The 24,672-nt window shown below is 44.5% G+C and overlaps 1 protein-coding gene across 1 annotated transcript in view; it reads left to right on the top strand.

The window, feature by feature from the left end:
- The window catches only part of SPIN1 (spindlin 1), a gene marked incomplete in the record, with an annotated part of 155,803 nt that overhangs the window by 109,070 nt on the left and 22,061 nt on the right, over nt 1-24,672 (top strand). Inside the window, 1 exon segment of the mRNA XM_030193618.1 lies at nt 20,414-20,670. Coding sequence (XP_030049478.1) covers nt 20,414-20,670 — 257 coding nt within the window.

Genomic DNA, 24,672 nt, shown 5'->3' with positions numbered 1-24,672 from the left:
AGCCCATGTCGATGGGCTTCACACCAGGGTCTGTGGTCCCTCCAGGAAAAGGATCTGCAGATCAACCTCCTGGAGCTCCGAGCGCTCTGGAACGCACTGAAGGCTTTCAGAGATCGGCTGTCCTGCCAAATTATCCAAATTCGGACAGACAATCAGGTTGCAATGTATTACGTCAACAAGCAGGGGGGCACCGGATCTCGCCCCCTGTGTCAGGAGGCCGTCGGGATGTGGTCGTTGGGCGTGTCAGTTCGGCATGCTCCTCCAAGCCACGTACCTGGCAGGCGTAAACAACAGTCTGGCCGACAGACTGAGCAGAGTATTGCAACCGCAACGAGTGGTCTCTCCATGCCAGAGTGGTACGCAAGATCTTCCGAGCGTGGGGCACCCCCTCGGTGGACCTTTTCGCCTCTCAGACCAACCACAAGCTGCCTCTGTTCTGTTCCAGACTTCAGGCACACGGCAGGCTAGCGTCGGACGCCTTTCTCCTTCATTGGGGGACCGGCCTCCTGTATGCTTATCCTCCCATACCTTTGGTGGGGAAGACCTTACTGAAGCTCAAGCAGACCGCGGCACCATGATTCTGATAGCGCCCTTTTGGCCCCGTCAGATCTGGTTCCCTCTTCTTCTGGAGTTGTCCTCAGAAGAACCGTGGAGATTGGAGTGTTTTCCGACTCTCATTTCGCCAGAACGACGGAGCTTTGCTGCACCCCAACCTTCAATCCCTGGCTCTCACGGCTCTGGATGTTGAGGGCGTAGACTTCGCTGCGTTGGGTCTGTCTGAGGGTGTCTCCCGGGTCTTGCTTGCCTCTAGGAAGGATTCCACTAAAAAGAGTTACTTTTTTCAAGTGGAGGAGGTTTGTCGTTTGGTGTGAGAGCAAGGCCCTAGAACCTCGTTCTTGCCCTGCACAGAACCTGCTTGAATACCTTCTGCACTTATCTGAGTCTGGCCTCAAGACCAACTCAGTAAGGAATCACCTTAGTGCGATTAGTGCTTACATTATCGTGTGGAAGGTAAAGCCATCTCTGGAGAGCCTTTAGTCGTTCGATTCATGCGAGGCTTGCTTTTGTCAAAGCCCCCTATCAAGCCTCCTACAGTGTCATGGGATCTCAACGTCGTCCTCACCCAGCTGATGAAACCTCCTTTTGAGCCACTGAATTCCTGCCATCTGAAGTACTTGACCTGGAAGGTCATTTTCTTGGTGGCAGTTACTTCAGCTCGTAGGGTCAGTGAGCTTCAAGCCCTGGTGCTCATGCTCCGTATACCAAATTTCATCACAACAGAGTAGTGCTCCGCACCCACCCAAAGTTCCTGCCGAAGGTGGTGTCGGAGTTCCATCTTAACCAGTCAATTGTCTTGCCAACATTCTTCCCCAGGCCGCATACCCGCCCTGCTGAACGTCAGTTGCACACATTGGACTGCAAGAGAGCATTGGCCTTCTACTTGGAGCGGACATAGCCCCACAGACAGTCCGCCCAATTGTTTGTTTCTTTCGACCCTAACAGGCTAGGGGTCGCTGTCGGGAAACGCACCATCTCCAATTGGCTAGCAGATTGCATTTCCTTCACTTACGCCCAGGCTGGGCTGACTCTTGAGGGTCATATCACGGCTCATAGTGTCAGAGCCATGGCAGCGTCGGTGGCCCACTTGAAGTCAGCCACTATTGAAGAGATCTGCAAGGCTGCGACGTGGTCATCTGTCCACACATTCACATCTCATTACTGCCTCCAGCAGGATACCCGACGCGACAGTCGGTTCGGGCAGTCGGTGCTGCAGAATCTGTTTGGGGTGTAAATCCAACTCCACCCTCCAGGACCCGAATTTATTCTGGTCAGGCTGCACTCTCAGTTAGTTGTTCTTCGTTAGGTCAATTTCTGTTATGCCCTCGCCGTTGCGAGGTTCAATTGACCTGGGTTCTTGTTTTGAGTGAGCCTGAGAGCTAGGGATACCCCAGTCGTGAGAACAAGCAGCCTGCTTGTCCTCGGAGAAAGGGTATGATACATACCTGTAGCAGGTGTTCTCCGAGGACAGCAGGCTGATTGTTCTCACCTACCCTCCCTCCTCCCCTTTAATGGTTGTCTTACTACATTATGCTGGCATGGAAGCTTGTTCTGAATAAGATGGTGTTAGCTTCTTTCAGTTTTTTTTTTCCTCACTTGCCTTCTGCCAAAGTTTGTGGTCACCACCATTACCATCACAACCTATTCTGAAAAGTCACATTATACAATATCAGACATACTACTTTTTAATGCTTGGACTGGGTGAACATCAAGAAATATAGATGTGCTTATGTCAAAAGGTTTTTCAGATTTTATTAAGGCTTTAAAACTCAGTAGGTTTGAAATATTGGTCCTGTTAAGTTGTAAAGTGAGATCTATAGCATCTATCTTGTATTTAAAAGAAAAAGCCTCAAGTAAGGTACAGTACCACGTAGAATGAGGTTGTTTTTTTTTTATGTGCATTAAATTCATTTCAGTGTGTTAAAATGTCCTTCACTGAAAATGGTGTTCACTGAATGAAAGAAATGGAGAACTCTGCCATACAGGTTACAGCCTGCTTTTGATTTATTAAAGTAGTCCCCTGTTTGGTTAGAGAAGAAGAAGTCAGAGTACTAATGCACAAGGCATCATCCCTGCCTGAACTGTAGGGAACAAAAGTACTAAAGTACATCAAAAGTACTAAATCGGTGTACTTAGTCTTTGAAAGGGTAACTTAAGAGGATAAAGACATACCCCTGAGTTCTCATGGGGGCTCATTTTCAAAGCACTTAGCCTCCCAAAGTTCCATAGAAACCTATGGAACTTAGCCTCCCAAAGTGCTTTGAAAATATGCCTCATGGTCACTTAAACTGAAAGAGTGCTTCAAGGCAAAGCTGATCATTTTTAAAAGTTCTAGCTTCTAAAACTTTTCTCCATGAAAAAGAAGAGGCTTAGTCCTTCTCCTCTTCTTCCTCCTCAAAACTTCTTGCAACCTCAGACTTTTAGTATTTTTAGGGAAGCTATCCCTCCAGCTATGAAGAGAAGGCCTTCGTGATATGTGGAATCAGAGCTAGGGCTTTTACATTGACAAAAATCATAGTAACATGGAGGGACATTTGATGTGATGTCCAAGTCAAATTGTAGACGTTTTGCTAAAAATGTCTAGAAATATCATCCATAATGTTTTCAAACTGGAAAAACATCTTTTTTTTTTTTTGTTTTGAAAATAATTTTGTAGACGTATTTTTGCTCATTTTTGCTTCTCTAGGCACCATCTTCCAAAAAGAAAAAGTTCTAGAGAAACACACAAAAACAAGCTATTGGGATGTCTGGGGGTCAGCATTCTTAGTAGACTGGCCACACAAACAGCAAAGCAGTGGGGCAGCCTAGGGGACACTGCAGTGGACTTCACATAATAGGTCCCAGGTACATTTCCCACCTTAACACCTTTATTTTGTATTGTAAGCCCCTCAGGAACTCAAAAAAAACCCCAACAAAAACTACTGTACCTAACTGGAAACCCCTACAATAGGTCTCAAGCCTGTAAATGTCTCCTATATATAGGTACAGTGGGTAGTTCGTGGTTTTTGGAGGGCTCAAAATTTCCATCACAACTGTACTAGTTAGAGTGGGATATGGATCTGGGTCCTTTTCTCTGCTTTCTACTGCACTGACCACTAGCCTACTCCTGGGAGATCAGTGACCACTGGGGGAGTAAGGGTGAGACAAGCCTTAATCCTTCCAGTGGTCAGCTGGTCATTTAGGGCACTTTTTTAATGACTTAGTCGTGATTGAAACTGGTCTAGGTAATGTCCCAATTTTTACCCTAGATGTTTTTTTCTTGTTCCATTATCACTAGAAAATGTCCAGATTCTGGGCCTGTGCAAATCCTGCCCAAAACACGCCCCCTTGTGATATAACAAGATGAAGAGATAAAAACTTCTCAAATATGCATTTCAAAAATCATAACGTGGACATTTTTGTGAAAAAAGTTCATCTACCGCTTTTGAGACGTTTTTTTCTTGAAAATGAACGCCATAGTAAATAACTTCAAATGAAGATCTGTAATGTCCATCCAGACTACCCAACGATTTGGTGGCAGCTGATAAAGAGGGAAAAAACCCCATGCATTTGATATACCACCTTTCTGTGATACATACAAAATGGTTTACATGTTATCTGAGGTCTACTTTCTCTATGTCTAGTTGCTCACAATCCAAGTTTTGTACCTGGGCAATGGAGGGTTAAATGATTTGCCCGGGGTCATAAGGCGCCACAGTGGAAATTGAACTAGGTTCCTATGGCTCTAAGCCCACTGCACTAACCATTTTGCTACTCCTCCACTCACAATGTTATATATAACAATGTGCTATTACAGTGGGGGAAATAAGTATTTGATCCCTTGCTGATTTTGTAAGTTTGCCCACTGACAAAGACATGAGCAGCCCATAATTGAAGGGTAGGTTATTGGTAACAGTGAGAGATAGCACATCACAAATTAAATCCGGAAAATCACATTGTGGAAAGTATATGAATTTATTTGCATTCTGCAGAGGGAAATAAGTATTTGATCCCTCTGGCAAACAAGACCTAATACTTGGTGGCAAAACCCTTGTTGGCAAGCACAGCGGTCAGACGTCTTCTGTAGTTGATGATGAGGTTTGCACACATGTCAGGAGGAATTTTGGTCCACTCCTCTTTGCAGATCATCTCTAAATCATTTTCTGGGCTGTCGCTTGGCAACTCGCAGCTTCAGCTCCCTCCATAAGTTTTCAATGGGATTAAGGTCTGGTGACTGGCTAGGCCACTCCATGACCCTAATGTGCTTCTTCCTGAGCCACTCCTTTGTTGCCTTGGCTGTATGTTTTGGGTCATTGTCGTGCTGGAAGACCCAGCCACGACCCATTTTTAAGGCCCTGGCGGAGGGAAGGAGGTTGTCACTCAGAATTGTACGGTACATGGCCCCATCCATTCTCCCATTGATGCGGTGAAGTAGTCCTGTGCCCTTAGCAGAGAAACACCCCCAAAACATAACATTTCCACCTCCATGCTTGACAGTGGGGATGGTGTTCTTTGGGTCATAGGCAGCATTTCTCTTCCTCCAAACACGGCGAGTTGAGTTCATGCCAAAGAGCTCAATTTTTGTCTCATCTGACCACAGCACCTTCTCCCAATCACTCTCGGCATCATCCAGGTGTTCACTGGCAAACTTCAGACGGGCCGTCACATGTGCCTTCTGGAGCAGGGGGACCTTGCGGGCACTGCAGGATTGCAATCCGTTATGTCGTAATGTGTTACCAATGGTTTTCGTGGTGACAGTGGTCCCAGCTGCCTTGAGATCATTGACAAGTTCCCCCCTTGTAGTTGTAGGCTGATTTCTAACCTTCCTCATGATCAAGGATACCCCACGAGGTGAGATTTTGCGTGGAGCCCCAGATCTTTGTCAATTGACAGTCATTTTGTACTTCTTCCATTTTCTTACTATGGCACCAACAGTTGTCTCCTTCTCGCCCAGCGTCTTACTGATGGTTTTGTAGCCCATTCCAGCCTTGTGCAGGTGTATGATCTTGTCCCTGACATCCTTAGACAGCTCCTTGCTCTTGGCCATTTTGTAGAGGTTAGAGTCTGACTGATTCACTGAGTCTGTGGACAGGTGTCTTTCATACAGGTGACCATTGCCGACAGCTGTCTGTCATGCAGGTAACGAGTTGATTTGGAGCATCTACCTGGTCTGTAGGGGCCAGATCTCTTACTGGTTGGTGGGGGATCAAATACTTATTTCCCTCTGCAGAATGCAAATAAATTCATATACTTTCCACAATGTGATTTTCCGGATTTAATTTGTGATGTGCTATCTCTCACTGTTACCAATAACCTACCCTTCAATTATGGGCTGCTCATGTCTTTGTCAGTGGGCAAACTTACAAAATCAGCAAGGGATCAAATACTTATTTCCCCCACTGTATATCCATGCCTAAACTATGCTTATTTATCAGAGCTACACAGTTACAATACCTGAAAACTGCTAACATCTGAATTATTTTCCAGAATTATTATGAATACATACAAAAACCATTGTACAGGCACTTCTGTGGTCCAACTTTTCGTTTGACTGAGACTACCATTAAAGCACTAGTCTCACAAATGAACCACTTCCAAGCCTTCAATTGACCACACCTGCCCTTTTGTCCTAAGTCCAGGGGTTATCAAATGCTTTTTCCTCCAGTCTCTGCTCTTGGTCCTCATCTGTAGAAGATGTAGGCCAACTATTCCAATGACAAATTGTAACTTCCTTGTCATCAAGCAGATGAATCCATTACGAATGGGTTGTGTCCACCTACTAGCAGGGGGAGATAGCACTGAAAAGCCATAGTGCCTCTTGGCCAGCTAGCTCCATCTGCCTCTCAGTATTCGTTATCTCCCCAGGAGGGTTGGACGCAGCTTATTCAGCTCCTTCAGAAATGTGCCTGTGGTGGCTCCTGTGCTTTGGCCAGTTGTAGCAGGGGTGTTGTGACTGGTGGTGCCCACTTTAAAGGCACATAGGTTCGCCCTATCCCTGCCTTTCCCACACTCTTCTGTGTGGATGCAGGCACATTGGTTCGTCCTTTCCTTGCCTTTCCCACTCTCCTGAACCTCCGGAGTGCCTCTGTAGCTGTTGCCTCTAACTTTCCTCACAGCGTTTAAAAAAAAAAAAACAGGACGCGCTTTTTAGCGCTGCGTTTCTGAGGCTTCCTTCTGTCTGTGCAGCGTGACCGGAGCTCTGGGACACGGTCTGGTGAGGTAAGAGAGTCTTCTAGCTCCTCCGGGGAGGGCCCACGATCGGGATGTTTTTGGCGCGAATCCGCCATTTGAATTTTCTCGCCGTTCTCGGCGATGGCTGCGGAGGTTGCTAAGCGCTGTTCACGTTGAGGAAGCGCAAATCCGCAGCGGGACTCTGTAAATCGTGCTCTTCAGACGTCAGGGCCGGCCCGAGCATGGCGAGCAATGTTTCTTCCCGCTCGGTGGAGCTGGCAGCGGGCCCCATTTTGGATGCGCCGCATGGCTCGATCCCCGCAGGTGCGGAGGGGTCTGAGGCCGGAGGGGAGCCTCGGATGGGAGGCTACCAGAGGGGCTGTTTACCCCGGATTGGAACCGGGAGGCCAGGGTGAGCCTTTCTCCCCTGAGTTTGTGTTGCTTTTATATAAAGCGTTAATGTTAAAAAGAGCTCTGCCGCAGATGTCTGACTCTGCTTTGATACCTGGTTCCCCTCCGGTGGAGACCAGCCCGGGATTGCTGTCAGGCGTTTTTTCCCCCAGACAGTTGGCCGCAAGACAAGCGCAGAAGGGTAAATTCCCCTTCAGAAAGTGGCGCACCCCCATTCCCCCCCCCCCCCCCCCCCCCCCCCCGTGGTCGGGCTGTGGGGATTCTGAGGGGTCTGGCAGGCCTTCGTGGTCCGAAGAGCCAGAGGAAGGTGTAGGATTGCCACTGGATCCAGATGATCCCACTGTGGTTAGGAGTTTTCACCACGAGGAGCTGCCAGTACTTATTTCTGATGCCTTGCAGGCCCTCTCTATTGAAGATCCTGTGATGGACGAAGTTTCCTCTGGTAATCCGAGGATGGCAAGTAATAAGAAGCCTGCTCGAGCCTTTCCTTTGCATGACTCCATCCAAGAGCTTATTTCGGCTCAATGGGCTGACCCTGAGGGGCCTTTGAAAGTTGCCAGGGCAATGAGGCACTTATACCCTCTCTGTGAGGAGCACTTGGCACGCTTGGCTGTGCCTAAAGTGGATGCCCTAGTCACGGCTGAAGGACATGCAGGACCGACGTCTGGAATCAGCAATGAAGCGGTCCTTTGAGATTTCAGGCCTAGCCTTACGGGCATCTGTGTGCAGTTGTTATGGTGCTCGAGCCTGCCTCGCTTGGTTGCAACAGGCAGTGGAACAGCCCGGCGATGGAGCCGAGCCCCTTGCAGAGGTGGCACCGCGGATGGAGTCGGCCTTGTCATTTATGGCTGACACCATCTATGATCTGGTCAGAGCTTCGGCTAAACAGATGGTTGTGGCAGTGGCCGCTCGCCGCCTTCTATGGCTACGGCATTGGGCGGCTGACATGGCCTCTAAGCAAAGGTTGGTGAAGTTGCCTTTCCAGGGCCTTCTCCTATTTGGTGAGGAGTTGGAGAAAATTGTCAAGGGCCTGGGGGATGCTAAACCCCAGCGCTTACCCGAGGAAAGGCTGCGGCCTTTTTCCAAGGGTCAGGCGGGTTCCTTCCTCTTCCAGACCTCGCTTCCGTCAAGCTCGAAGGTACCGCCCGGGGCGTTCTGCTGGGTTTACTTCACGTGCCCACTTTCAGCAGAGGTACTCCTTTCGCTCGGACAAACGTTTCACAGCGGCCAGCTCAAAGCCTGGAGTTCATGGGTGACCCTCGATTCCTGCAGTTGGAGGACGTCTTTCCCTCTTTCTCGAGGAATGGGTCAAGATTACCTCAGATCAGTGGGTTTTGGACCTGATCAGAGAGGGCTGCAGATTAGAATTCAATGCCCCGGTGAGAGACGTGTTTGTGGAGTCCCGATGCGCCCCTGCCGTCAAACGGGCGGCGGTAGAGGAGACCTTGCAAGGCTTGTTGCACCTTGGGGCGGTGGTCCCTGTGCCTCCCGCCTAGCTCGGCTACGGTCGTTACTCCATTTACTTTGTGGTGCCGTGAAAAGGGAGGGTCTTTTCGGCCCATTCTCGACTTAAAGGAAGTCAACAAGTCACTAAGAGTGTGGCATTTTCGCATGGAAACCCTGCGCTCCGTCATTGCGGCGGTACAGCCAGGAGAGTTTCTCACGTCTCTGGACCTGAAAGAAGCCTATTTGCACATTTCTATTTGGCCCCCGCACCAACAGTTTCTCTAGTTTGCAGTATTGGGAAAACATTTCCAGTTTTGGGCCTTGCCTTTTGGCCTCGCCACAGCTCCCCGAACCTTTTCCAAGGTAATGGTGGTAGTAGCTGCCTTTCTCAGGCGAGAGGGTATCCGGGTTCACCCGTACCTTGACGACATGCTCATCAGAGCTGATTCTGCAGAAGAGAGTCATCATGTAACAGCCAGAGTGGTCTCAGTACTTCAGTCTCTGGGCTGGGTCGTCAATATACACAAAAGTCACCTGACCCCCTCTCAATCTCTAGAATATTTGGGGGTCCGGTTCGACACAGCCTCGGGGTTTGTCTTTCTACCCGAGCAAAGGCAGTGCAAGCTTCAGAACCAGGTCCATCTGCTCCTGAGGATGCCTCGCCCACGAGCTTGGAACATAGTCCTGCTGTTGGGGTCAATGACAGCCACTTTGGAAGTGGTGCCATGGGCGAGAGCACACCTGAAACCTCTGCAGTGTTCCCTGCTTCATTGATGGTCTCCAGTATCTCAGGATTACCAGCATAGACTCACGTGGCTCCCTGCGGCCCAACTCAGTATGGAGTGGTAGCTCTCAGACAGCATGCTGCGGCGAGGAATGCCGCTAGCACTCCCCGATTGGTGCCTGGTGGTAACAGATGCCAGCCTGAAGGGCTGGGGAGCACATTGCCAGGGAAGGCATGCCCAGGGTCTCTGGACATCCGAGGAGTCGGAGTGGTCCATCTATCGCTTGGAGTTGAAAGCGATATTCCAAGCGCTTCTGGCCTTTCACATGACCCTGGAGGGACTGGCTGTCAGAGTTCTGTTGGACAATATGATAGCAGTGGCCTACGTAAATCGACAAGGCGGCACTCAGTGCAGAGCACTGGCGCCGCGCAGGCCGCGCAGATTTGCCACTGGGCCGAGCTACATCTGCAGTTTCTGTCAGCAGCTCACATTGCAGGTCAGAGCAACGTGCAAGCCGATTATCTAAGCAGGCATCAAATAGACCCAGCGGAATGGGAACTGGCAGACGAAGTGTTCCTTCAGATCTGTGCCAAATGGGGGACACCCGTAGCGGATCTTATGGCGTCAAGTGCAAATGCCAAAGTCCCATGCTTTTACAGCAGAAGGAGAGATCCTCGCTCGGTGGGGTTGGATGCCTTGGCTCAACCCTGGCCTCAGGGCCTCCTGTATGTGTTCTCTCCTTGGCCCTTGATAGAGCGAGTACTCTTGCGGATTCGGCTACATCAAGGAGAGGTGGTTCTCATTGCCCCGGATTGGCCCAGGTGGCCGTGGTATGCGGACCTCCGGCGGATGCTGGTGGAGGCTCCCCTTCCTTTGCCTCTGGTACCGAACCTGTTGTCACAGGGATCGGTAACCATGGAGGACGCCTGCCGCTTTGGTCTTACAGCATGGCTGTTGAGATGGCACAATTGAGAGACAAGGGCTATTCAAACGAGGTTATCTGCACTCTCCTTCAGGCCCGCAAGCGTTCCACTTCCGTTGCCTATGCTCGGATTTGGCGCCAGTTTGAGGCTTGGTGTGCTGCTAAAGCGATTACACCCATGCAGGCTTCTGTCTCGCCAATACTTGACTTTTTGCAGGACGGTTTACAAAAAGGCTTGGCCTATAATTCCCTGCGGGTTCAAGTGGCAGCCTTAGCATGTTTTCGGGGGAAGGTGGCTGGCCTCTCCCGGGCTGCTTATCCGGATGTGGCACGGTTTCTTAGAGGGGTGCTTCGGCTCTGTCCTCCCGTGCGGGCTCCGTGTCTGGCCTGGAACCTGGGGTTAGTTTTGAAGGCCCTTCAGTGCCCTTCGAGCCGCTTAGGTGAGCTTCGGAGAAGGATGTGACCCTAAAGACAGTCTTTTTGGTGGCTGTGACATTGGCGAGACGGGTATCTGAGCTCCAGGCGCTGTCCTGTCGAGACCCATTTCTGCAGTTCTCAGAGTCCGGAGTAATGGTACGTACAGTGCTTTCCTTCCTGCCTAAGGTGGTTCAGCGTTTCACCTAAACCAGCCTATTTTCCTGCCCTCCTTTTCTAGAGAGGAGTTTCCAGAAGCCTATGGGCAGTTGCACCTTCTGGATGTGCGAAGTGCTCTGTTGCAATATCTGCGCATGTCAAATGCCTACAGGACCTCTGACCATCTTTTTGTTCTTTTGTCAGGTCTGCGCAGAGGGTCTCCAGCGTCTAAGGCCACTATAGCCCATTGACTCTAAGAAGCTATCTTTTCAGCATATCTGCTATCTGGCCGGCCTCCGCCTGAAACCTTTAAGGCACATTCCACAAGAGCGATTTCCTCTTCTTGGACTGAAACTGGAGCACTCTCTCGTCAAGAGATATGTAGTGCAGCTACTTGGGTTCTAAGCTCTCGTTTGCCCGACATTACAGGCTGGATGTGGCTGCCAGGAGAGACGCGCATTTTGGAGCACAAGTGCTGGCGCTTGGTGTGGCTTATTCCCACCCTATCGAGGGATTGCTTTGATACATCCCACTCGTAATGGATTCATCTGCTTGATGACAAGGAAGGGAAAATTAGGTTCTTACCTTGGTAATTTTCTTTCCTTTAGTCATAGCAGATGAATCCATGAGCCCTCCCTCTGTGGTTCATTATGTTAATTTTATGTTCAGTTTTTCTTGTAGATATGTTCCCTCATTGGGAGAAGTTGGAAAACAGTCTTCAGGATTTCTGTTCAGTTACAGGAGGATGAGTTCGTCCCTCCTTTGACTTATAGCTCCAGTTTTGGGGCGTTCATCCGCTGTGAGGAAAGTTCATGTTGTTATGCTTTGCGGTGTAACACTGCTTTGGAAGCTTCAAATACTGAAGAGGCAGATGGAGCTAGCTGGCCAAGAGGCACTATGGTTATTCAGTGCTCTCTATCTCCCCCTGCTGGTTGATGGACACAACCCACTCGTAATGGATTCATCTGCTATGACTAAAGGAAAGAAAATTACCAAGGTAAGAACCTAATTTTCCCTTATTGAAGGAACCATGAATTCTGCACTGTACTAGAAAATTCTTAGGGATACTGTTTGGTCATCTGTCAGTGAGCTGAAGCTGAAGCATTAATTGGGTTATGCAGCAAGACAATGATCCAAAACTTGAAAGTAAGTCTACATCTGAATGGCTGAGAAGAAACCAAATTAAAATTCTGAATTGGCTTCATCAAAGTCATGACTTAAAACTCCAGCTGTGGCAGAACCTGAAACAAGCTGCTCTTGCATGAAAACCTACATATGTGTCCGAGTTAAAGCATTTTTGCAAACAAGAGTGGAATGTGATTCTTCAACAACAATGTGAAAGACTGGTACCAAATTATAGGAAGTGTTTTGTTATAGCTATTACTGCTAAAGATGGTGCAACCAGTTAAGTTTAGGGGATGATGTGGATGTTGAATAACTATTCATTTATTTAAGGAAAAAAAAAAACTGTTGTGTGTTTACTCAGTTTCCCTTTGTCTACTATTAAAACATTGTTTAAAGATCAGAAACCATTCCTTGTGACTGTATATGAGCACAAGTTATACATTATGGAATGGGTTAAAAGGCCAGAGATTGATAGTCTGTATGACTCTGGAATCTATCAGAGATTGACGAGCCTGCATGACTCTGGGATTTATGATTTCTGGAATTTATGATACCCTTAGGGGGCAGGCAAGCGGGCCTGGGAAGGAGACTAGTGTAAACAGCAGAAGAATGTTGTTTTAACAGCTTAAGAGAACCAGGTGTTTGAAATCATATAATAATCTGTGAGAAGGACAGTTTGCAGAAAAAGAGTCATGTAAACCATTGTTTGAAACAAACGATATAAGCTGCCGTCTCAGAAGAATATTTCAGAGAAGCAGTTTCAGTGAACAGCTTTTTATGTTACTGAATTGATCTCTCATGAGAAACTATTGCATTTGTATTGGTAAGTGAATAAAAGGTACTGTCTCATATTCTTGTAGCTTTGGTTTCTTTTACTCCTCCCAGTTGAGAATGGCTGGTTCATGCTAATTTGGGAGGGGATACAAGCAGCCTAAAATCATTGGTGCCCTCCGACTGTGAAGAGGGGAGTCAAGTTGCCCGGGACGCCGGATGGCAGGGCTCCACAAGCATGAGATTGTGTCTGGGTTCAAGCTGCAGGATTCCCTGACACATGTTTAGTTTAAAAGAAGTTTATCCAAATTCATGACATATGCAAAAACAGGTGGAATCAGGAGGGAGAATACATTTTTTCACATCCCTGTATCTCAAAATGAGCTTAACTGCTAGGAAGGAAAGATGCTGCTATTATCGATAGCCTATTTCTAAAATAGATACCTCAGGTCTTTAAAAAAATTACCTTTGAATCAAGGAGCTAGTCAAAAAACTTAGAGCCAGCAGCTGAGATGTTGAGACATCTCACAATTCCCTTCCCTTCTCAAAAAGTCTACCACAATTCCTTTAGGGAATGATTTTACATTTTTTGTGGTTATAGGAAAAGAAAGCTTAATAAAGTGGGGCCTTAATATGCCATTGCAGAGTGCTAATAGGGAAGAGATGCTTGCTTCTACTATGCATTTTGTCAGAAACACACCTATGACTCCTGATAGCTCTCTCTGAGGTGATTACCTTTCTGATTTCCATGTTACTATAATAAAAATAGTCAAAATTCATCCAGAATAATCATAAATCTATTATTGCCATATACATTTAAAAAAAAGGCCTGCCTGAATAAATGTGCTCTGTTGCTTTCAGAAAAGAGTTAATTAATCAATATCACAGAGATCTTCAGGTAAGGCATTTCAAAGGACCTGCTACATGGAAGGTGCTAGAATAATAATCACTTAATCTCGCTATATGAAAGGAACTTTTTGTCTGCAGGGACAGGAATGTTGTGGAGTAGATGAGTCAGACAAAGGAATGGTGAAGAAAGTGGAGGAGGTTAGGTGAGCATTTCCAAATTTTTTAAGCCCAGTAGATGACTAAATTAACAGTATGGCATACCAGCTTCAGCAGACAAGTGGCATGCACAGAGAGAACTTGTGTGGCTAAAGGATGGAAGTAAGACCGAATCTGGAAGCACTCCAAGGAAGGCTAGTAGAAGTTGCTGTGTTCAGTGCTTGTGCTATGTAAAGCTGGATTTGATTCTTTTACTGCATTCTTTTTACCTTGCATGTTGCCTATTTATTCCAACAGTGTACAACTCATATTCAAAGGAGTAATTTCACATGTGGTCAGTACAGCATTTGTGCATTTAAGAGCCACCACTGGTGTCTGTCATTGCTGCAATATTAAACATGAGGCAGTGATTATTTTTTTTTTTCCAGTGGTACACCCGGTCAGATCCAAAAGCACCAATGTGCCATGGCAGATTGGTTGGGATGCATTGGATTAGAGAGCTGAAAGACATGGGGGATGAAAAGCTACAGTTGGTAGTGAAACAGAGCAATGTTAGCTTAAGAGAAATGAAAGAGGAAGTTGATGTACCATGTATTAAAAATCTCCCTCTTAAAAATTGTTCCCTTTCTGCATCTCTGAAGAAAGTACAGCACTGCGTATGTCTAGTAGCGCTTTAGAAATGATAAGTAGAAGAAGAAGAAAGTACAAAAGCTTAGTTTGTATTACATTTACAATCTTGTGTGGGTATCTTCCTCATCAAATTACATATGACGAAATATATATATATATATATTCGAACTGCAGCCCGCCAGCTTTCCAGCTGACCAGTTATCAGTCCATTCCTCTTGTCAGGATGGTCGCATAAATGTGCGTGAGCAGGCCTTAAATTTTTCATTAAATCCAGCAGCTAGCCAAAAACTTAGCAGCCAACAGATGAGACCTTTCTCTTTTCTCCTTCCCCTACACCTCCAACCCTGTCCGCAGTGATTTTGGGGGATGAAGGGTCGAGTGAAGGAGGGGCAGGAATCTTCTCCCATATTAGCAGTAGTTCTTGTAGAAACTGATTTATTAAGGTTCTTTTCCCTTAACGGGCCTCTGCAAATCGGTGACAGAAGCCAGCATCTCCCTTCCCAAAGCAGGCGTGACAGCACTGCCTTGGTAGGTGAAGCAATGAAGCAGTTGCCTGTTTGTTTTACATATCACAATGGCCTGGGTCCCCATTAGTCTGTCTGTCTCTTTGCCACTTGCCACCCCTGCCCCCAAGACTTCACAAACTTTAATACTGCACAGCTTATATTTATAGAGAACCAAATTGCAGTACTACTTATCATTTCTATAGTGCTACTAGACGTAAGCAGCGCTGTACACTTGAACATGAAGAGACAGTCCCTGCTTGACAGAGCTTATAATCTAATTAGGACAGACAAACAGGGCAAACATGAGATAAGGGAATATTACAGAGCAGAGAGATGTAGTTTGTGAGGCATCTTTGCAGAAGAGAAAAAAAATCAGGGTCATGAAATCCCAGGCTGGGTTCAATTTCTAGGTGTTATTGTTGACCTGGTGCCAGGGATTTGTTGAATCCTGTGCATGAGATTATCTGTTTACAGAGGTGTACAAAAGTGTAAGCTCCACTGATCAAATGTGTGTTTCACTGACTCCTAAGTAAATGGAAGCTGATACAAACAATATGGTACAAAGTTACACAGCATCTCTTTGCATATTTTAATGTAACAATAATTTATTTTCAATTTGTTGAAAAATAGTGAATATGGCATGTGTGAAAGACGTAATTCAAGTTAATTTATTACTGTAGCTTAAAAAGTTGTTAACCAGCTTTTTGGGCTTTATTAACTTGTTAGGCCTTTAATTAGTCAAGCAAGGCAAATTCTCTTTTAACCTCTCAGCTTCTGATTTGATGTGCCTCCTTTTAGCAACCATGAGCATTTGAAAATGAAGATAATACATACAAAGCAGTGGAAGGCTATAAGAAAACCTCTAAATACTTCTAGCTAACAATTTCAGTTGTCAGAAACACTGCTAAGTAATATTTACATGGAATTCTTGAAGTTAATGACAATATCTAAAATAGTGCAGAGAAGAATCAAATAGTTTTTTCGATTTGACCTGGTTCACCGAAGGATAGCGTAGCAACATAATCTTAAAAATAATAGTGCACAGCTTGAATTGTTCTCTAGCCATAATAGGTAGCCAATGTAATTCCTTAAATAGTAGGTTAGCTGACTCAGACTTACCAACTGAACATTTTAGTCTTGCAGCAGAATTTTGAATACACTGTATTCTGTTAATCAGGGTCTTAGAACAACTAATGTATATAATATTACAATAATCAAGTGTAGACAAAATGAATGACTGAACTAGTAGTCTAAAATTATGTCATGCGCCTCACCTAGTTCAGGAAGCCGGTAGAGTCCTGCAGCATACCATGTCTGAGTCTTTGTTTACTTCTTGGTTGCTGCACTTCCCTTTTATAGCCCTAGATGGGGCACTGACAGATGACCTCACTTCCTGGATAGGGATATATAAGGAAGTGCTCTACATTTCTCCAGTGCTTCGGCAACAGGCTTCCAGATTTGTGCCTCACCAGTGTTTGTTGCCTGGCCAGTTCTTTCTTCCGGCCCTGCTTGTTCCTGCTACCCTTTGTCCTTGACTTTGTAGGGCCATCCCCCAAAGGCTCTCTTAAGAGCCAACCTCTAGACAAACCCTGTTGTATTCCAGCCAGTCTGCTAGGCACTGCTTAGTCCTATGCTTCTGCCTGTCCGAGTCAGGTCCTGCCTTCTCCAGCTCCCGGACTCTGCCAGGCAGTCCTGCAAGCAACTGTCTGTAGAACCTACGCAGTGCTTACGCTGTACAGGTAGAGACAACCTCGTCATGGTCCAAAGGCTCTCCTTCCCCAACTGGGACAACTTAGCAGGCTCAAAATAACAACGTACTGACCTCAATTTTTTCAACATATAAAAGGACTTGCCTATTAATGATTTACATGAGTATTCAAAATTAGAAACCCATCTGTTTCCACACTAAATATATTAGAATAGAATTCAAAAGAAAAAAATGTCATTACCAATGGGGGTTCATAGACAGATCCAAAGGACCAAGCCACAAAAATGTTTTTTTTTTTCACAGTTTAACTTCAATCAATAAAATATAGTCCAATTTATCAGTCAATTTTACACATTTGGCAGTATCATTCTGTGTGGATGTCCAATCACTGGAAATAGGCAGTAGCTGAAAATAGTGCAGCAATGCTTACACAACAGTGATCCGTCTGGAAAAATTGTCAAATGGAGTCCTTTTCTAGAGACTGCTAACAAGTCACCTAGGACAGGCGAAATAAAACCATAGTGCTGTAATTTTATAAAGCTTTTTCCACATGTAAAACCTGTTAGAATAGGGCTTTTATGAAATTGCATGCCTGCTTGTAGGTGTGTAAAATGTAGGCTCGAAGAAGCATACTTTATTTTTCATGATACGCATATGTATTAGGGGGCATAATTTAGATGAAATTGTCATGTACTTGTATTATAGTGTGAAGTACATCACATTTTTACATTTTTTTTGAAACTGGTATAAATCTCTGTTCATTTTTGTGCTAATGGTTCTTTGTATCTATTTTATAAAGGCACATAGGGCTTATATGTTGCCTTTATAAGCTTACAATAGACACCTCTTTGGATTTCTCACATAGACATCTGGATCAAACTTCTGTTCATGCTGTATTCACTGTGTTCTTATTTTGAGTCTGTTTTAAAAAGACTGTAAAAATTGCAGTCCTTTCTGTCCAATTCAGCGGTTGTATTCTCTTCTGTTTAGTATTCATTGAAACACACATTTGGAGCATTGATGCTTTACAATTTTGCACAGAAACATTATAGCAGAGATAGTACATGTAACATAGTAGATGATGGCTGACAGAAATGAACACACATTATCAATTCATGGTTAAACCAACAATGAACGTGGTATAAAATAGCTGATCCTGGTCTGTCTTTGCCATTTTTGGGACATATACCATGGAAGTCCGCCGGGCACAGTCCTCACATCTATAAAGCAGACGCGTGTGTTTGTCCGTGTCCAAACTCCTCCGGTCCCTGAAGAGCTACGGCCACCAAACCAGGCATGCAGACTCTACCCGCCGTTGCCGAGGTTATTATGTAGTTTGAAGCGATTCAGTTCATGGGTGCGTTCGGGAGGAAGAGCAATACCTCCATCCATTAAATGAATAGGCTACATGTCGGAAAGTTCTTTCTTGCTGTTGCTAAGCGACAAACTGCTTTCTTGCTGTTGCTAAGCGACAAATGGTTTGGGACAGGGTGAGGGCTCAGAGACTGTTGGGGAGAAACACGGACAGCAGCTGTACAGTTGTCCCTTTCTCATTCTCTAGTACCCTCTTCCATAACGATTTCAGTACAAGTGGGGGTTCAGAGACTGCTGGGAACACGGTAGAGAGAAAGTATTGGGGTCAAGCTGGGAAGTGTGTGTCTGTACATGAAATCACTACCCTGCCAAGGGAATACTCTTCAAAAAGGACGGGAAACTGAGTATGCCTTTGAAAAGAAGGTTGTGTTTTGACAGGAAAACGGTGAAAGCCAAACGGCAGGTACTTGCTAGATTGAAAGAAACAACTAATCGAGAAAATCAACCTAAACAAATTGATTGGAAAAGAAAAATTAGTGCTAGGTAGGGATCCAGTCTCCACATTTTCTGATTTAAGGGAGTATTAACTCAGTGTTTCTCACACCACTCAGCAAAACACCCCACTCACACTCACCCATTGTCACACACTCCTCAGCAAAACACCCCGCTCACACTCACCCATTGTCACACACTCCTCAGCAAAACAACCCCAATCACACACCCCAGAATAGCACACTCAGTCAGCCCTCAGTACCACTCCCCCACTGACATTCACCCGTTCTCACACACCCTAGAGTAGCACACCTCCATGTATACTCACCCTTCAGCATACTTATACAGTGTTATTACACACGAATAAGCCTTGCTTTTCTCAGTTACAAAGTAATAACCTATCTCTGAGCAATGCCAGTGGGGGCAGCTAGCTCCAAATACTGGAGCTGCCGTCAAAGCCCACTCCAGTTTATTTCAGTCTGTCCAGTCATATACGAGACACCGACTATAGAAGTCTGTCCAGCATTGGCATTAGTTCTTCACCGCTTGAGTTGCCATCTAAGCACCACTCGTCACATCACACACATACAGTATTTTGTTTTTTATAACATCCATTTCCTAACTAGGGATTGTGTATGATATCAAGCATCATTCTAATTACAGCACAATACAATACAACACAGTACAGTGTAATACATGGTCATGGTGGGTGTCCTGAAAATCAGCCTGACCAGTTAGTTTGTGAGGACAATGTTGAGAGCAGCTTTCATTGACCAAGAAAATCTGTATACTGAAGTACTGGATTAGTCTCACTCAGTTGGGATTTTGATAACCCCTCTCATCTATTTTGAGGATTGATACCTCTGAGTTCCACATATTTAGACCTTACTGTGTGGGTAATTCACTTTTTGTCTTTTAGTTTTGCAGCAAGATGGTAGTTTGTGCATATAGACATGTTGCACAAGCATAAAATAATGATGGGCTGAGATAATCTGATAGGGTAATCTTGTATATATAGGTGTGTGTGATTGGTTAGCATGAAATATTTATGTAAATAATTTTTTTTATTTTTTTTTATTTTTTGTTAAATGCTCAACTGACAAGTCATTATGGAAGATTTAGGAAGAAATTAAAAACCCATTTGTTTAATAAATATCTTAATAATCTTAGGATAATTATGTTTGGCTCTTGTATTTTTCCCAGTTTTTACCTGGTTAATCTTTTGTAATCTGTATTGAAATACTTGAGTAGAAATTTGCAGAATTTAAGTGAAATATTGTATTGTATTGTATTATGATATGTTGTAATTAGAATGATGCTGATACAGATGCCTGCACAAATTGAATATTTCTTAGAGGAAGGGAGTCATACTTTGTTGTAAGAAAGACATTTTACATAGTGATCTATGATTAGATCTACAATTGTATGTTTGTAATACAATATAAGTGGGACTTTTCCACAATTAAAGGGACACTCACAAACTAATTATATGTATCAAACTCCTTTTAGAGAGCTAGAGTATTTCAATAGAGTTTGTTTTTCTCCTATTTAGTATTAGATCTACAATTAGTCATTTTTTATATGAAATACCTAAAAAGTAGTCTCAATAAAGATGTGAAAAGCAGCACACTTGGCAATATAAGTGCCAACATACTTTCTAATAGAAGTTGAATTCTCATCTTTAGAAGGCCATTATAGAATTGGAGTTTGGTTCTGAAGGTATAACGAATTGGATAATCTTCAACCTGTTCTCTCTTTCTCTCTTTTTTTTTTAAATAAAATGATAAATTAGTGATATGCACATAGATTTTTGATTTATATTCATTTTTCCCAAAATGGTTTCATTTTTTGGGTGTCTCTGGACAGTCTAGATAAAACCCAACCCACTCGTGCAAAGGAAAATGTCTTAAAAACTGTAGACTGCAATTTGGTTTGGTCGTCTTAATCTATTTTTCTCAGTTATTTTCTTTCTGTTAGCAGTTGTCTCAATTATTTTCTTTCTGTTAACATTATTGGAAGGTATGCTTTTTAAACTCTCTTGCATTTTTCATTTACCATTTCTATATTCATAATACAGAAAGCATCGGAGCAATGTGGGACCAAGCAAACCTATTTCTCAGCCTCGAAGAAACATTGTAGGTTGCAGAATACAGCATGGATGGAAAGAAGGCAACAGTGGACCTGTAACACAGTGGAAAGGAACAGTTCTGGACCAAGTTCCTGTGAACCCTTCTCTATACCTTATCAAGTATGATGGATTTGATTGTGTCTATGGACTAGAACTTCACAAAGATGAAAGGGTTTCAGCATTGGAAGTTCTTCCTGATAGAGTTGGTAAGTGAAGGTTATACGCTGAATGCTGTTTCAGTAAATTCCCATGGCTTCTGCAAAGTTTTCATGTACTTTAGACTTCTCAGCTCTCCCTAGATCATTTCAATTTACCCTTTGTTCACTAATTCATTGGTCCATAGTGTTTGGTGGGAGCTAGGGGCTTCCATTTAATTTTTTTTTCCTTTTTCACTAGAAATTTATCAGTACAAGAACAGAAACGGGAGAAAATTTGATTAAAATGATGACTCATTTTTCTGAGTAAATATCAGTGTGTTAAGGGATAGCAGTCAGGACACTTGAAAAAAAATAAATCAGGAAATAGATAAGCCAGCCGTGTTCATCCCTGCTTTCCCCAGCTCCTTATGCTCACTCAACGTTTCCCTTGCTCATACCGCCATAACTCAGTTTTTTCTATAGCTCATAGTCACCATTACTTTCTGCCCATCTGATGCTCCTGCTGACTTCTGGCTGGTTCACATGAATTTTGGTCACTATAAGCTATATGATATAGGTGTTCCAATGTTTCTTGCCAGCCATTATGAGAGCATCGTGGAATTACGGGTGCTATGTGGTCAGACGCCCTAAGATGCCCCAACTTGACATTTCGTCCTTTAGATTGTAAGCTCCTTTGAGCAGGGACTGTCCTTCTTTGTTTAACTGTACAGCGCTGCGTAACCCTAGTAGCGCTCTAGAAATGTTAAGTAGTAGTAGTAGTAATAGATGCAACAAACTGAAAGAGGCTAATATTATACTATCCTATCCCATAATATAACACAAAAAATAACAAATGTAAACGAAAAATTGTGAATGAGGTGCTCAGAGCAGTGCAGTCCAACCATGGAGGACTGATTACAAATATTCAATCATCGCACCTTCAGGGCTTACAAATTCATTTTCATGATGACTTTTTTTTACTATATCCACTTATCTAAATCAATCGATGATGTGCCCAGAAGGTGACAATCTTGGCCCTGCCATTGTCTCTTCCCAAAGTCCTCATGTCCAACATAAATGTATTGAAAGAAATAAATTGCTTCAAGTTATCCCAAGTCACTAATTTTCAGTAAAGTCCTCATCTCAACATGTTGCCATGTTTCACCAAGTAAGTGTCGTCAGGAGAGAAAACTGTATGGGATCAGCAAAAATTACAACAGTTAAGAACATAAGAATAGCCCTACTGGGTCAGACCAATGGTCTAGCCCAGTATCCTTGTTCCAACAGTGGCCAGTTCAGGTCACAAGTATCTGACAAATCCCAAATAGTAACTAGATTCGTGCTACTGATCCCAGGGACAAGCACTAGCTTTCCACATGTCTTTCTGAATAGCAGATTATGGACTTTTCCTACAGGAACTTGTCCAAACCTTAAACTCAGATACATTAACTACTGATACCACATCCTTTAGCAGTGAACTCCAGCGCTTAACTATTTGTCGAGTGAAAAAATATTTTCTCCAGTTTGTTTTAAAAGCAGTACTATCTAACTTGTGTCCCCCTAATCTTTGTATTTTTGAAAGAGCAAAAAATTGATTTACATTTGCCCATTGTACACCACTCAGTATGAGAGGAGTTCATCCCCTTAATTGTTTTGGTCACCCTTCTTCGAAACTTTTCAAGTTCTGCTATATCTTTTTTAAGATATGATGACCAGAATTACACACAATACTCAAGGTGTGGTAGCGCCATGGAGTGATACAAAGACATTATAACATTCTTTGTCTTATTTTCTATCCGTTTCCTAATAATTCCTAGCATTCTGTTTGCTTTTTGGGCCGCTGCCACCACATACTGGGCAGAAGATTTCAGTGTATTGTCTAGGATGACACCTAGATCTTTTTCTTGGGTGCTGACTTCTAGGGTGGAACCTAGCATCAAATAACTATGATTGGGATTATTCATCCCAGTGTGCACTTGTCTGCTTTAAATCTCATCTGCCATTTGGATTCCCAGTCTTCCAACTTCATAAGGTCTTCCTGCAGTTTTTCACAATCTGCATGCTTTTTAACAACTTTTATTTTAAATTGCACTGCGGTCCTAGTACAGATCCCTGGGGCACTCCCCCATGAGAATTGGCTATTTAACCCTTCCCTTTGTTTTCTATCAATCAACTAATTCCTAATCCACAACAGAATATTGCCTTCACTAATAGCCACAAACTGAACTTGAGCCCTGTACTATTATTCAACTTGTTCAGTTATTCAGTGCCTGAAAAGAATTTTGTCAAAATTTACAAATAATACCTTTACAACCAAGTAAATGGCAGCGCTACAGCGGGCCTTACAAACTTCTCTGCTCCTCCTGGCGTAGTCAAGAAAAAAATCTATGCACATGTGCTTAAGAGTTTTCAGACTTCAAAGTTCCAGGTGGCAGTAGGTGTTTTCCGATACTAGCTGTTAATTGAAATGAACTAGACAACTGTTTAATCAACCAAAGAGTAGGGCAGGGATGGCACTTCCAGAAAACCACAAGGAAGACTCAGGAGATACTAGTCAGTAATGCATGTCTATGGTTTTATGTTTTTATATTTCATTTATTATGTATGTGTTTTTTAGACTCCTGAGGCAGGTGCTTAGGCACTGAAACACGGCCTCTGTGTCAAGTGTATTCTCAGTAAACAACATTGACCAGTATCACCAGAGTCTTCCTCATGGTTTTTTGGAAGTGCCTTCTATGCCCTACTCTTTGGTTGATTGCTCTATTGCAGTCGTAGGGATTTTTGTTTCTTCACCTCCAGTGGATGTTTCCATCCACTAGTCAGCTGTTCAACCATTTCACTTCCCTGTTAAAGGCCATTGGGTTGCACTGTGTTCCAAAGGGGTATATAAGTCTGTTCTTTCTGCAATTAAATAATAGACACATCTCCACCACGATTCAGTTGTACTTGTAACAAAATCACAAACTGCAGATCTGTGAAGAGGATGACGAGCAGTTATCCAATGATTTACAAGGGGCACTTCCATTTCATTAGTACATAAGTTGCTTAAATGTTCAGCAATACAGTAAGAATATGTTTGGTCTGCCCTATATTCCATAGCGGACAAGGACATAATATAGCTTCCTTGTCATCAAGCAGATGAATCCATTATGAATGGGTTGTGTCCACCTACCAGCAGGGGGAGATAGAGAGCACTGAAAACCATAGTGCCTCTTTTTTTGTGTGTGTTACATTTGTACCCCGCGCTTTCCCACTCATGGCAGGCTCAATGCGGCTTACATGGGGCAATGGAGGGTTAAGTGACTTGCCCAGAGTCACAAGGAGCTGCCTGTGCCTGAAGTGGGAATCGAACTCAGTTCCTCAGTTCCCCAGGACCAAAGTCCACCACCCTAACCACTAGGCCACTCCTCCACTTGGCCGGCTAGCTCCATCTGCCTCTCAGTATTCTGTATCTCCCCAGCAGGGTTGGACACAACTTATTCAGCTCCTTCAGAAATCTGCCTGGGGTGACTCCTGTGCTTTTGCCAGTTGTAGCAGGGGTGTTGTGGCTGGTGGTGCCCACTTTAAAGGCACATAGGTTTGCCCTTTCCCTGCCTTACACGGCCCCCGATGTGTATGCAGGCATATAGGTTTGCCCTATCCTTGCCTTTCTCACACTCTTCTCTGTGGATGCAGGCATATTGGTTCGTCCTTTCCCTGCCTTTCCCACTCTCCTGAACCTCCGGAGTGCCTCTGTAGCTGTTGCCTCTAACTTTCCTCACAGCGTTAAAAAAAAAAAAACGCGACGCGCTTTTTAGCGCTGCGATTCTGAGGCTTCCTTCTGTCTGTGTAGCATGACTGGAGCGCTGGGACTCGGTCTGGTGAGGTAAGAGAGTCTTGTAGCTCCTCCGGGGAGGGCCCGCGATTGGGACGTTTTTTGGCGCGAATCCGCCATTTTGAATTTTCCGCCGTTTTCAGTGATGGCTGTGGAGGCTGTTAAGCGCTGTTCACATTGTGGCAAGCGCAGATCCGCAGTGGGGCTCTGTAAATCGTGCTCTTCAGACGTCAGGGCCCGGCCCGAGCATGGCGAGC

Source organism: Microcaecilia unicolor, chromosome 2 (assembly GCF_901765095.1).
Source record: "Microcaecilia unicolor chromosome 2, aMicUni1.1, whole genome shotgun sequence".
Taxonomy (NCBI): domain Eukaryota; kingdom Metazoa; phylum Chordata; class Amphibia; order Gymnophiona; family Siphonopidae; genus Microcaecilia; species Microcaecilia unicolor.
Note: the sequence above shows the minus strand (reverse complement) of the source record. Positions and strands in the feature narration are given on the sequence as shown.